We start from the raw sequence: 13,044 nt of genomic DNA, 5'->3' as shown, positions 1-13,044 counted from the left end.
AAGACTCTCTTAACAGCACATTTCAGTTTTCAAAGGAGAGAAGTATGGTATCAAGTGTGACAATCACAAACAAACAAGAAACTTCCCAAGCGTCCCTTTTAAAATAATATGCAGAATATGTACACTTGCATAAGGACGGCCAAGGGAGTTTCTCAGTTATCGCAGCTGCAAAACACTGAAGTCATCTCTCTTTTTCTAACTTAAAAGGTAAGTTCTATTTTCAGTCTTTCAAATATGTTTAGGTTCAACCTGCAACTACCTGGGGCTTCTTCTTCACACTGATCACTTTTTAGTGTTGCTGCATAAGACCTTAAAGCTGGTCAGTATTAGAACTTACGCATGTTGGAAGAATGCACGAAAGGACCCAACAAAGCCAGCTGGATACGGCAGACATTACTGAGTGTCTCACATATGTTTCCAGAAGAACAAAAAAGGGAAGCCACTGAAAGCTGTTATTCCATATGGCACTGAAACAAACATTCAACTCAGCTTAGGTAAGAGTTACTTATCCCTGAAAATAAAGGCAGCAGATTCTAAGCAGCTTTAGGAATTGCTTCCTCGTGCCTCTTCCAGGAGGTGGACACTGTTCCAAAGTCCTAAATCGAATGCAAGTGTTCTCAGCACACAACATCCTTGGCTGTCACTGTTCAAGGCTGGACATGGTGGCTGCTATTGCTGTGGTGGCTGCCGATCTTGCGGCCCCTCCTGCTGAGGTGGAGCGGCCCGGGGCCCCGGGGGCCGGGGTACTGGCATGTCCTGGTGCTGCCTCTGCCTGTAGGCTATAACTGTTCCCAAGAGCAGCGCGATGATGGTCATGAGGTAAAGGTCCCACTCGGGTCCCAACAGCTGGTCCATGTCAAGCTGGGTGAACATATCTCGGATCTTCAGGAAGACAAAATAAAAGTATTATGATCACCAAACTGTCAGAGAAGGGAGTGAGAATAAGAATTCCATTATCAGGAACTACAAGTACTTTAAACATGGCGCCCCCCAAACCACTGACAGTGGTACTGTACACGGTCTAGTACTATTAACTAACACAGAGGTGTTGAAGAGAAAAGGAGGTTATCTCCTGTCTATTTTCTACTGTTGGCCTTTTAAATAACAGAGGCCATCTTTATAACTAAGTGCTGGTGGTGTTTTTAACTTAAGTTTCACTCTCAGAAAGAAGCACCTCAGTCTCAAAGGGACTGGACAAGCTGGCAGGTTTTCTTCTTTCTGTTTTAAAGGGCAGGTCTGAGTCGCGTCAGGCAGACCTCTTTAATGTCTACTGGATTTAGTCAACTAAACCCAAACCAAAGCCACAGCCATTGAGCTGATTGTGACGCAGGCTTGGTTCTTCCAAGGCTGTAAACCTTTATGGGAGGAGACTGCCCATCATTCTGAGTGGCCTGCGTAAGTGTCAGTACTGGCCTAGGTCAGGAAGTGTGTGCATCAATGAAGAAGGCTTTAACATGTAACTGCTCTGCCCCTGTATTCATCACTCACTGCCTTCTGTCCTTTACATCTGGGGGAGAAATGCAGAAACCAGACCTTAACAGGACACTGATCTCCCCAGTATTCCATACCTTGACTTTTTAAAAACAAAACTCAGGGACTGAGAAGGCTGTATTTGTATTTTAATCAAAAGAAATATGAACCAAAACCCAAAATATGAAAATTGCCATGAACCACTCACATTTGTTTCCTTTATGTACTGCAAGAAATAGACCACGCCCAGCTTGCAGAGTGCTAGGAAGACAGGTACTTGGGCATCTGGGCTTGCTTCGGCTGCCATGTCATAAAAACGTTTGGCGAGGTGAATATCCTATAAATAATAAGCCAACGTTAATGTCCTGTCAAAATAAGATTTAGTTCATATGCTAGAAAAACGTATTGTCTTAAAGGTTTTCATTTTAAAATGCATTTCCCTAATCTAAAGAGCAACTCCAACTTTACTTGGGTAAAATGTAATTATCCCACGGCAGAACTTTGAAAAATTTAACAAACAATTAGGAAACTTGTTTCCTCCTCTGATTTCATTTACTATACAGACAGCTGAATACAGTCAGGCATCAATGCAGAACAAATGTTTAAGTGGAGATTTCCAGAAGCAAGCTGCAAGTTAAGCTAAATTTTTCCTAACTAAAATTTTAATTATTTTTTAACAACTCTCAATTTCAATTTGGAGCAGTGATCTTATACATAATTTAAGAATTTCTAAGGGATATGTGAATAGAACTTTGATTTGTACTCCTTATACAAAAAACCGAGGTCTCCTTGTAAACATGCCTGTGTGCAGTCACCTTTTCTTCACTTTATAAAAGAAAGGTCCATCCTTACCTACTCCCTAAGCATATCAGGTGCTTTGACCTGGCGTGTACAAACTTTAGAGGCCTCTACATCTTTAATGATTAATTATAATCTCATAGGGTATTTTGCATTTTCTGTCTTAGACGTATTTCTATAGAAGATAAAAACGTCCATTTTGGTTCAGGTTAGCATAATGTGAATTCAGGCATATGGCAGAACAGTGTATGGGAAAAGATCATGGTGGGAACTGTGACAATTTTCAATTAAAAAACCTTCATTTCTTCTGTTGTGAGTAATGATAAAGAATACCAAATTCTTAAAAAAAAAAGAATACCAAATTCTTAAGACTCTCATGTGAAAAAGAAGCTAAACACTAAAAAATTAAGTATTTAAACATAAGCAGTTATTTTCACTTTCACCCTATTGTCATCCTTTATTTAAAAGTACCTTCAAAAACAATGAATAAATACTTTGTAAGTAAACCAGAAAAAAATAAAATACCAAAAGAAGTTATAATAAAAAAAAAAGTACCTTTAAACAATGGCAATAGTAGTCTCTCTGATTTTTGAAAAATAAGTAACCAAATCAGGATTAAGCATCCATGGATCAAATGTCTTTGTGATAACAGATTTTATGTAGATGATTTAAAAAAGGTGATTAAAACCTACTTATAATTTCTATACTGTTAAGTAGGAGAAAATTTGAAAAAGTTATTGTGACATCTTATAGTTACTCCTTTTATATGTCATTGCTGCTAGGTGCCTCTGAGTTAAGTACGACCTCTTAGAGACCCTATGAATCAGAGACCTGAACCCTGTCCTGTCCTGTACCATCTTCATCATCTCTGATACACGTGAGTCCAGTGCTGCAGTCACCATCTCTATCCAACTCAAAGGTAATGAACAACAACAACACGAACATAGATATAGGGAGCGCTGGTGGTTTAGTGGTAAGGAGTTGCACAGCCAACCCAAAGGCACTTGGTTTGAATCTACCAACCTGCTTCACTAAAGAAAGATGGGCATTTTTTCCCATGTAATTTACTGTTTCTGAACTTACATTGGAGGGTCAGCAGTGAGTTGGTTCTGACTCGATGGTACACAGCAACATACATATATACGTTTCAGATAAACAGAATGATCACAAGAGATGCAAGCGTTAATCACATTATTTTAGTGTAGTGGAAGGCTGGAAATCCAAGTTCACAGAGAAAAGATTTATTTTCCAATGAAAGATTTTGCTTATATATCTTTTAAAAATAAGAATTATGAGTATCAAATTATTTGGCCCCAAGAGATCCTGCGTGTAAATATATATATTTAATTTTACACTGGTTTGTATAAAAAGTTCGTATACTTTGTGTTTCTCACTATCCTTCACTCACATGTGTTTCATACAATCATTCTCACTCATTATATTTTATAAAATCAATCCCCATGAACCATGTCCATCACTACCCTGTCTTTCCAGATGCCACATGGTCATATTTAACAGTATTTAGAAATTTATTTAAAAAAATTAATATGTAAAATGTAATAAAATTTAGATTCCTTGAAATTTATGATGGAAAAACTTGTCAACGGCAACTTGAAGATGTGCATGGATTATATCATGGTTCTGTGCTGTCAAGTGAGAAGTGACTCAGAGTTGACCCTCTGAACAGGTTTTCAGTCTCTAACTCCCACCAGGAGTCTAATTTTTCTCATTTATCAAAATATTTTTCAAAGTATGCAGGACAAATTTTAACCATGAATCTGCAGACTATCAGAGTCATTACAAAGGTGTTGTTATGTCCCAGTGGGTCGGAAGCCACCATGGCTGACCCTCGACAGGTTTTCAGAGGCAGTTAATCACACGGGAGGATTAACTCTTGTGCCCATCCTTCTCCTGTGGAGCAGCTGGTGGATTCAAACTGCATGCCTATGGGAGTGCAGCGCAGCTTTTGACCAATAGGCCACGAGAGCTCCCATCCTCACACCAAGGTATAAGAACTAGAAATAAGTTTATTGTAGCAAACATCTTAGTTTAGCAAGAACAGAATGAGGCTGAAGAAAGGCAGAAAGCCTCTTAAACAAAAAAGTTATCAACTGAAGCAATACTGCACTTTCATTTTCATGAGTCACCTTTGGCTTCATGCTCTAAATATGATAGTATCGATATTGATATGTGTGCTGGTGGCCAAGAGCAGAGGAATTACACAGCTAAATGCTGTGCCTCTCTGGTGGCTGGGACCCACCTGTGGCTGCACAGGAGAAAGACAGGTCATTTCCCCCCTTGATTTATAACCTCTGAAAGCTGTAGGGGTCAGCTATGCTCCTGTTGCAGGATCTGCAATGAGTTGTCTCTGTCTACACTGCAATGAATTTAAGATTTTGTCCAAAATGAGAGACAGAGGGCAGTCTTCGTCAACACAGCAAAACTGTTTCATGTTTTAGTAGCCTAAAATCTGAGGAAGTTTCAAGGAAAAATCTACCTTCTATAATATATAAAATACACGTTTCCTCCAAACAGTTAACAGGCCTCAGACATTGTCAAGTCCCACTCACCTGTTTAATGCCTAGTCCTTTCTCATGCATATATCCCAGATTAAACATAGCTTGTGCACTGTGCTGTTGCTCAGATGCCAGACGATAATGAATAAACGCGGTCTCGTAATCCACATCAGTGCCAAATCCATAGAAATGGTAGTCTCCAAGCTTAATCCTCGCCACAGTATAGCCTTCAACAAAAAGAGAGGTAAAAACTGCCAATAAAATGTATTTGAAATCAAAACTGCTATTTGATTCTATCATTTTTCTATAAAACAGATTTTTTTTTTTTTAGTAAACTACTCTTTAACAAACCCGTCAGACAGGCTATAAAAACCAGTAAAAAAGAGCAGAACAGGGTAGCTCTTTCAGAGCGTGCTCTGTAGTAATCAAGAAGAGATGGAAGGAGGTGAGTGTCTTCCTACTTCACTATGGAAAAAAGCTCCAGTGCTGTCCAATGGATTCTGACTCCCAGTGGCCCTGAAGGATGGGGTGGAATTGCCCCATCGCTCTCCAGTGAAGCGGCTGTGTGGTTCCAACCAAGCATGTGGTTCAGATCGCAGTGGACTGCTTAACTACCGCACCATGCTGCTTCCTTACTTCACTAAGAATATTCTTCAGTATTTGTGGTTCCCTCAGTCTTGTACATTTCAAAATAGTTGAGCATGGAGGAGAGCTGAGTAGACTAATGTTCAGAGAAATAAATGTGAGAAAAATCCATAGTAGAACAAGACTGAGGGAAGGTTAGAGAGTGCTTCTAGGTCTTAGGCAGCGATTAAACGAAATACTCTCCTCAATGCTCATTTAACACAGTACAGCCTCATGTTAAAAACTAAAGACTGAGCCACAGTGTGATTTACATTCCAGCACAAAGTCTTTGCAATTCTATTTAAAAATTCTAGGATAAGAATTCCATTTCAAGAATAAATACTTGATGTATTCCATGTAATTAGTTTCAAGGTAATAAAGGACACTACCTCACTTTATGGGACGCAGAAAACAAGAGGTCTTGGTGAAATACTTACCCCAGAATTAACACCTTACCTTGAGAGGCAGCTCTGTTCCAATGGAGCAAAGCTCTGGGATAAGTTTCATTTTCGCCTACAATGGTTGCCTCTCCTGTAAAGAAAGAAATGAAATACATATCAAGTCTCTAAAGAAACACTCTAGACTTATATGAGCATTTGCAAACTAGCGTGGCTACATGGAGCATAATATAAACAACGAATACATATAACAATTACTGGAATAAAAGACTGAATTAAAAGGTAATAATGGATTCAGGACAACACTATTTCCTGAAACATGTTACATCTACAGAGTCAATAAAGAGAATCATTACTGGCACACTGCATTACATGTCAGGCTGCTAAGCAAAATGTCAGTAGGTGGAATCCACTGAGTTTCTGTTCTGAGGAAGAAAGGTGTTCGGTCCCCTCTCTACAGGGAAATTAACCTGAGGTACAGCCTTGTGCTCTCAATCTAAGGCAGAAGTGAAATAAGCCTCACTCTGATCGAGAATGAAGGCCGCGTTGCTCTGGGCCACCTCGTAGCCCTGCTCCGCCAGCAGGAGGTACTGGATCACCGCAGCGTTGTAGTCTCCATCTTTATAGCTGTTATAGGCAGCCATGAGCCTCTCAGACCAACGACCTCGTTCACATACGTTCTTGAACAACTAGGAGAAGGGAGAAGAAAGGGAGCAAATAAAAAAAAGAAGCAGGACTCTACGACAGAAAATGTCTGGCAGCTCTAACAACTTTGCACAAAAGTTTGAGATATTTAGTGAAGCTTTTGGTCGCTCACTTGTTAAAGGTCGGCAAGTCACGGAAATAATTACAAATTATTATATACCAATTAGTCTGTGCTAGGCAGTGTTCAGGGAGTGCTGGTGACCAAATGAAAGGCAGGTGGTTCGAATCCACCAGCTCGGAGGGACAAAGATGAGCAATCTCCTCCTATGTGATCTACAGTTTCTAAAAAGCTGCTAGAGAGTCAGCCATGAGGCAGGCGTGATTAGACAGGACATCATAACTAACAACAAGCACTGTTCTACGCCTTTTCATGTACTAATTCAGTTAATACTTCCAACAGCCATATGACAGTGCCTGACAGCTAGTCAGCCATGAGTAACCCATTTTAAAAGGGAAGACACTGAAGCAGAGCGGTTTGGAAATTTTTCTAAGCATTCATCAATTTCAACCTAGTTCCTAGGTAGAGGAGTATTTCAGATGAGGAGACTGAAAAGCATTCTCCTTTGTTATACTCATTTAACATATACCTTTTTTCTATTTTTTTGATGGCTGATTAGACATGATGTACTGTCTCAGATGAGAGGGATCCAGCAGACAACAATATCTGCCCTTATAATACTGACTCTAATATAGAGACACACTAAATGAGTGAGCACAAAGCAACACAGAGCCCCTCAGAGTCTTCCCTAAGTTCAAGTGATGCCAGGAGGAGGAGTTTAAAAAATAAAAACAAACAAAAAAACCCCACCCACACAGAAAGATAAACAAAATGAAAAGGTAGACTTTCCTACCAGGCAAAGCAACTCCCTTTTCAGTCACCAGGAAAGCCCTTACCTCCACCGCCGTGTGGCACGATCGCATGACCCCTGTGCCGCTGGCGTGCATCTGGGCGAGGTTATAGAAGGCCAAGATATGGCCTCCCTGAGAGGCTAAATTAAAATACTTCAGGGCCTGTTTATAATCTCTCTTGACTCCGATGCCATCTGCGAGACAAACAACAGGAAAAGTCAGGAACTGTTTTAAATAGAAGAAGCTTTCCATTTGCAGAGCAAAACTCTAAATGTAAGTCAGAATTCTTCCTCAGGGAAGATGTGACTATGACTAATAATGATAACTTACAATGGAAAACAAGCAGCAGAAATCAGTGAAGTGGGAGGACAGTCACCTATGAGACTGGACGCTCCCATTTCTTGATCACAGTGCATCCAGTGGAAGGAAGCAAGCGCTCCTGGTTCGGCCACCACCATTTCCCACGTTACTTACTGTAGTACATGGAGCCAAGCTGAAGCTGCCCATCCACCCAGCCTTGCTCAGCTGCCTTCTGGAAATACTTCAGGGCCAGATCATAGTTCTGTAGAAAAAGATCCCACATCACCAAAAAAGCTCAAAATATTTTCTTAGGTGATTTAATTCATTTAAAGTTATCAGACTTTAAAAAGACTAATGAAGTCTTGAGATAAGCCACAACAACATGGATCAACCTTGAAAATATTGTGGAATGCAGTCAGTCAGTCATAAAAGGAAAACCGCGTAGAATCTCACTAATATGAAATACTTAGAACAGATAAATGTATAGAGATCAGAGTTTAAAGTGGTATAAGGAGGAAGAATAGTAGAGAATTTTTTTTTCTTTGCCAGTATTGAGTTTCTAATTATTAGGCTGGGAAATACAGCAATAGATGTTGGTGGTGTAATTTTAAGAGTACTAGACCTAGGAGCTCTGGTGGCCTAGTGGCAAAAAGCTACACTACAATCCCAGAGGTACATAGTTTGAATCCACCAGATGCTTTACCAGAGGAGGGGCAATCTCCTCCTGTACCAGTCAGATCCAATTTGATGGTACACACACACACAAAATAAAAAAAAAAATTTTTTTAAAAAGAGTATTAGACCCGATTTTGCTAAATTGTATAAACGAAAAACATTGAATTTGCAAATGTGTTTATTATCTATAATTTAAAAAAATAAGAGACTCCTTTTCCCCCTAATAATGCGTGCTATTATTATTATATACTGTCAAGTCAGAACCGAGCCACAGCTGATCCACCAGCAGCTTTTCAGAGACAGTCAATAACATAGAATATTGTCCATCCTTCTCCCATGGAGCAGTTGGTGGGTTCGAACTGTATGGCGTTGGGACTGTAGCACAGTTTCTTACCACTAGGCCAACTCTGTTAACATAGTTCATTCTTGGAGAACTTGGTTGTGCAGTGAAAGGCTGGAGAGAGAAGAGCCTACAGCTGGGTTGGAGAGGAAATGAGAATGAGGAGGGGAAACGTAGACTGGAAAGCTTTCCCCTTTCTGAACGGGAGAGTCAGGCATGTGTGCAGGCCCGAGGGAGGAAGCAGGAGGCAGGGGAGATGCTGGAGAGAAGGCAAAGGCACAGATGGAAGACTGAGAAACAACTTCCCACCCTGGGGAGAAAGTGCCAGGGGCGGAGTCCAATCCGAAAAGGGCAGCCTGGGAGGTGAGCGGGGGAATGAATCAAAGCTAAGAGTCCAAACGAGAAGACTGCGCTTTGGTAAGAGTGGAAGAGCCTCCCCTAAGCTGACTGAATCCTAACCAAGGAATATTGAGCCCATGAGCTTTTTCAAGTCCGAATGTTAGCTTGAACACTTACAATCTGCACTCCTCTTCCATAGAGATAAGCCATTCCAAGCCCACTCTGTCCAACTGGGTTTCCCTGAAAACAAGAAAGAGACAAAAGGAAAGATTCATTCAAGAAAGTAAGAAAATGAGTCCTTTATTATAAAAAGCAAAGGGAAAGGTTTACACACCAAAACAAACATTATTTCATGGTTAGCAGGGATGAGGAAAAATCAGTAACTAGAGAACTATAAAAACCAACTAGGCAACACACACATATTATTAAAACGGATGAAGGCAAAAGGAATTAAAGAAGGCATCCACACCTTTGGAAGTCAACTCTAGTCCCAAGAAAGTCTGTATTATGTATTAATGCTTTAAAGTATGCACTTATGTAAGAGTTTAAGTCTCAAACTGCAATACACTTAGGAGTAGATGATATAATTCTTTGTGCCTTTAATAAAATAAACATTTACTTGATACTTGGTTAAGATATATTTCAATACAATTTAAACAGAAATTGAATATTCTGTAATTTGGTTGCTAAAAAAAATTCTTTTTTTCTAGTCCATTCATATCAATATTTACATTGCTCTTTCAAGACATGTGACAAGAGTTGGTTACGATTAACATTTGAATAAAATAAACTTATTTACTGAAGTAACAGTTGTTATTTGCAGATTTGTTTTCGTATCACAGGGACTTCAGTTGGCTGACGGGCCACAGGCGGCTTTCCAGGCTGTAATCTTCTGAGTTGGTTCTAACCAGACCACAGAGACCAAGCCTGTCTCCTATAGAGCCACCAGGTGGGCTAATACTTCCAACTTTTTAGTTTGCATTCAAATGCTTGACCATTACGCTACCAGGGCTCCTTAAACGAAGTGTATGGCGTGTGTTTCAGTGCACGGAATCTCGCCATCTTACCATGTCTGCAGCTTTCTTAAAGTAGTGAAGAGCCGTCTCGTTACTCTGAGGTACAATGTCACTTCCTTCTGAATACATCTGGAAGACAAATTCCAGTTTTCATCAAGAGTCGTCGTACCCAACTACCCACCTGAAATTTTCACCCATCACATCTCATTCTGGATCTCCAATCCCAGGATAAGTTAGAAGCTGGGAAGGTCAATGGAATGTCTACGACCCACAAGAAATTTTAGAAGCAATATTTAAAAGGTAATCATGCTAAAAATGTGAGCTGAAATGACTAAAATGAACAAAATATACATAAGTGCTTAATGGGGGGAAAACCAGAGCTCCATACAAACAAACAAACAGAAAAGCTGACTTCAGATTAAAAAAAACAGTAAGATGGTTATTTTCGAAGGTCTTATACACTGAAATTTAGAGCCCCAGGTATGGAACCTGATTAAGCTCCAAAGGAAAGGAACATGGAACAATCTCTGACTCAGTTTATGCACATATACAGTAAGGAAACAACAAATAAGGGAAACAATTTCTTGTCGGAGCAATAACTAAAAGCAAGAACCAAAAGGGTTGCAACGACAAGTTCTTAAATGCTTAACAAACATAGATAGAGGAAAATAAATTTCTATGCTCTAATAGTTGGAATGTTTAAATATAAAGTTGCCAAACCTCAATTAACAAGGGTGATCACATAGTAAATATGGATTGTTTTTGTGGTCTAGTTCCATCTACACTTAAGTATCTTAGGATTTGCTTATAGATAACAATACTCATGGATTTTCACAGTGAAAGAAAAAAAATTCTGAAGTCATGCCATGAAAAAGGTAAATGACTCATTAAGTCTGTACACCTGACGGGTACAGACTCTTTCTTGCTTGAGAACAGAACTGAACGGAGAAGTACATGACATAACATGGCTGTCATAATGAACTTAAAAGACAATCAGAGCTGCAGAAATGGGCCACTAAACACTACAAGCTGCTCCCGAGCCCCTTCTGACACAAGCGGACCCCAGGCTTTGCTGAGAAGGCCTTTATCCAAGCTTTCTGAAGCCGATGTCAGCTGTTTCTCCTGAGTAGACTCTGGATGGTGTGAACTGTCAACCGTGATGGCTGGCAGTCAAGTGCTTAAACATCTACACCATCTAGACCTCCTTAACAAACACTAACTATTCACCATAGGAAGAAATAAGCTTATGAAAGACTGAGGGAAAAAAATTTGCAAAGAATAAATACCTCACTAGTCAACAGAATATACAAAGAAGTGCATACACAATAAAAGCTACTTTCAATGGACAATCTCTGATGACAGACAAATGCTATGCTTGTTGCCTAAGAAAACACCTGAGACTAGCCATGTACTGGAAAGGAAGACAGAGTACCTTTGTATTGGAAATTTTCTCTCCAATTCCTGCTTGTTAAGTCGTAGATCCTGAATACAATATGTATTTGCTCTGCAAACACCTCTCCCTATTACATCACACATTCACAGGATGTACAGTACCTTTCCCAAGAAAGCCATGGCGTGTGAATTGCCAGCATTTGCAGCTAAATTGAAGTAGTCAAATGCTCTCTGTAAGAAAAAGAATTGATAGAGAGAACTTCAAAACAGTCATCAATACAACCATCAAGATACCATTTATAAAACAACACATCAAGGTACCGTTTATCTTTAAGTCACTTCCAAGAATAAATACACTTAAGAAGCTAGAAGACTTCAGATATTTACAGGCAAAGAGAGCTGCTTAAAGGCATCTAAAAGCAGCCCCACCATGTCTCCCCCCTACCTCTTTACCTGGCAGACCAGGAGAGGCTAAGCCATTTCTACAGGGTATGCAACCAATTTTCATAGTTCTCTAAATTCCTTGATTTATTTCTCCTTTGCCTTAAGAGATTTAGTCTCTCCCTTATCCTGACCTCTTCCTCCTAAAAGTCTAATAATATATAATAATAATAATAATAATAATAATACTCTTTCACCGAAAAGGAAACTAAAACCAAAACTAAAACTGTGGACCCCAATATCCTCCAATAGTGGCCATTACCTGTTAGCTACTTTTCGTTAACAGCCAACCTTCTCAAATGAATCGTCCACATGCAATGTTTCCAGTTCCCTCTCCCACTCATTCTACAATCAAGTCTAAATTGGATTCCGTAACAAATGTCAGAAAACAGTTTCTCAAGGTCACCAATGACCTCCTACTTCCAATAAATATTTTCTCTCATCCCATTTCACTGATCTCTGAAGGAGCTAATTAACTGACACTTTCCTGAAAGACTCTCTTAGCTATGCTTATGCCACCATCTCCTGCAACCCTAATTTTCTAGCTTATACTAGTTAAATAATATTCTTCTTAGGATTCTTTTTCTGTCAGAAACATTAGAGTTTTTCCAGTGCTGGAATTTGGGCTTGAGTCTCATTTTACTCTTTTATAAACTCTTTCACTCCTGTGACTTCACTGATCAAGACGGTGGCAGGTCCCACAAAACCCAAGACTTGTGTGAGGTGTCGGGCTTTTCCTGGCAGTACTGAGAACCAGCATGAAGATTATTTGCATTTTTCTTTTTCTGTTTCTCAGGGATGAGTCAGATCTCGAAAGCTCAGTGGATGGAAGTTGAAAGAACTCAGCTTAGTACTAACACTTCATGAAAAAAACAATAATGGGGAGTGTCATTTCTTGCTGCAACGTGAGAAGCACAGAGAGCGCTGGGGCAGGGAGTCAGTCACCTGATGGTTTTGCTCTACTCCACGTCCTCCATGGAGATGCAGTTGTCCCAGACCCACCTGAAAGTTAATAAAAATTAGGTAAAGTGACAGCATCTGTAATGCAAGTCAAATGAGACCAAGTATAAACAAAAATATCATAAAAATATTTCTATTAATGGCTCAGTGAAGAGTCTTTACTACTGAAGATACTGCTCTAGTAACCACCAATATTTAAAAATGAACTTTTCTGCTTTTCT

General features: G+C 39.7%; 1 protein-coding gene across 1 annotated transcript in view; it reads right to left on the bottom strand.

The window, feature by feature from the left end:
• Window positions 1-588: 588 nt before the first annotated feature.
• The window catches only part of SEL1L (sel-1 suppressor of lin-12-like (C. elegans)), a 56,183-nt gene continuing 43,727 nt past the window's right edge, over window positions 589-13,044 (bottom strand). The window contains exons 11-21 of the mRNA XM_006884766.1: window positions 12,809-12,865; window positions 11,585-11,653; window positions 10,082-10,159; window positions 9,192-9,254; window positions 7,835-7,922; window positions 7,406-7,554; window positions 6,330-6,495; window positions 5,865-5,939; window positions 4,839-5,011; window positions 1,679-1,807; window positions 589-882 (exon numbers count right to left, since the gene is read on the bottom strand). Coding sequence (XP_006884828.1) covers window positions 670-882; window positions 1,679-1,807; window positions 4,839-5,011; window positions 5,865-5,939; window positions 6,330-6,495; window positions 7,406-7,554; window positions 7,835-7,922; window positions 9,192-9,254; window positions 10,082-10,159; window positions 11,585-11,653; window positions 12,809-12,865 — 1,260 coding nt within the window. The 3' untranslated portion in view covers window positions 589-669. The remainder of the gene's footprint in view (window positions 883-1,678; window positions 1,808-4,838; window positions 5,012-5,864; window positions 5,940-6,329; window positions 6,496-7,405; window positions 7,555-7,834; window positions 7,923-9,191; window positions 9,255-10,081; window positions 10,160-11,584; window positions 11,654-12,808; window positions 12,866-13,044) is intronic.

Source organism: Elephantulus edwardii, unplaced genomic scaffold (assembly GCF_000299155.1).
Source record: "Elephantulus edwardii isolate Elephantulus edwardi_28Jun2011 unplaced genomic scaffold, EleEdw1.0 scaffold00037, whole genome shotgun sequence".
Classification (NCBI taxonomy): Eukaryota; Metazoa; Chordata; class Mammalia; order Macroscelidea; family Macroscelididae; genus Elephantulus; species Elephantulus edwardii.
This window is presented reverse-complemented; position numbering and strand designations above follow the sequence as displayed.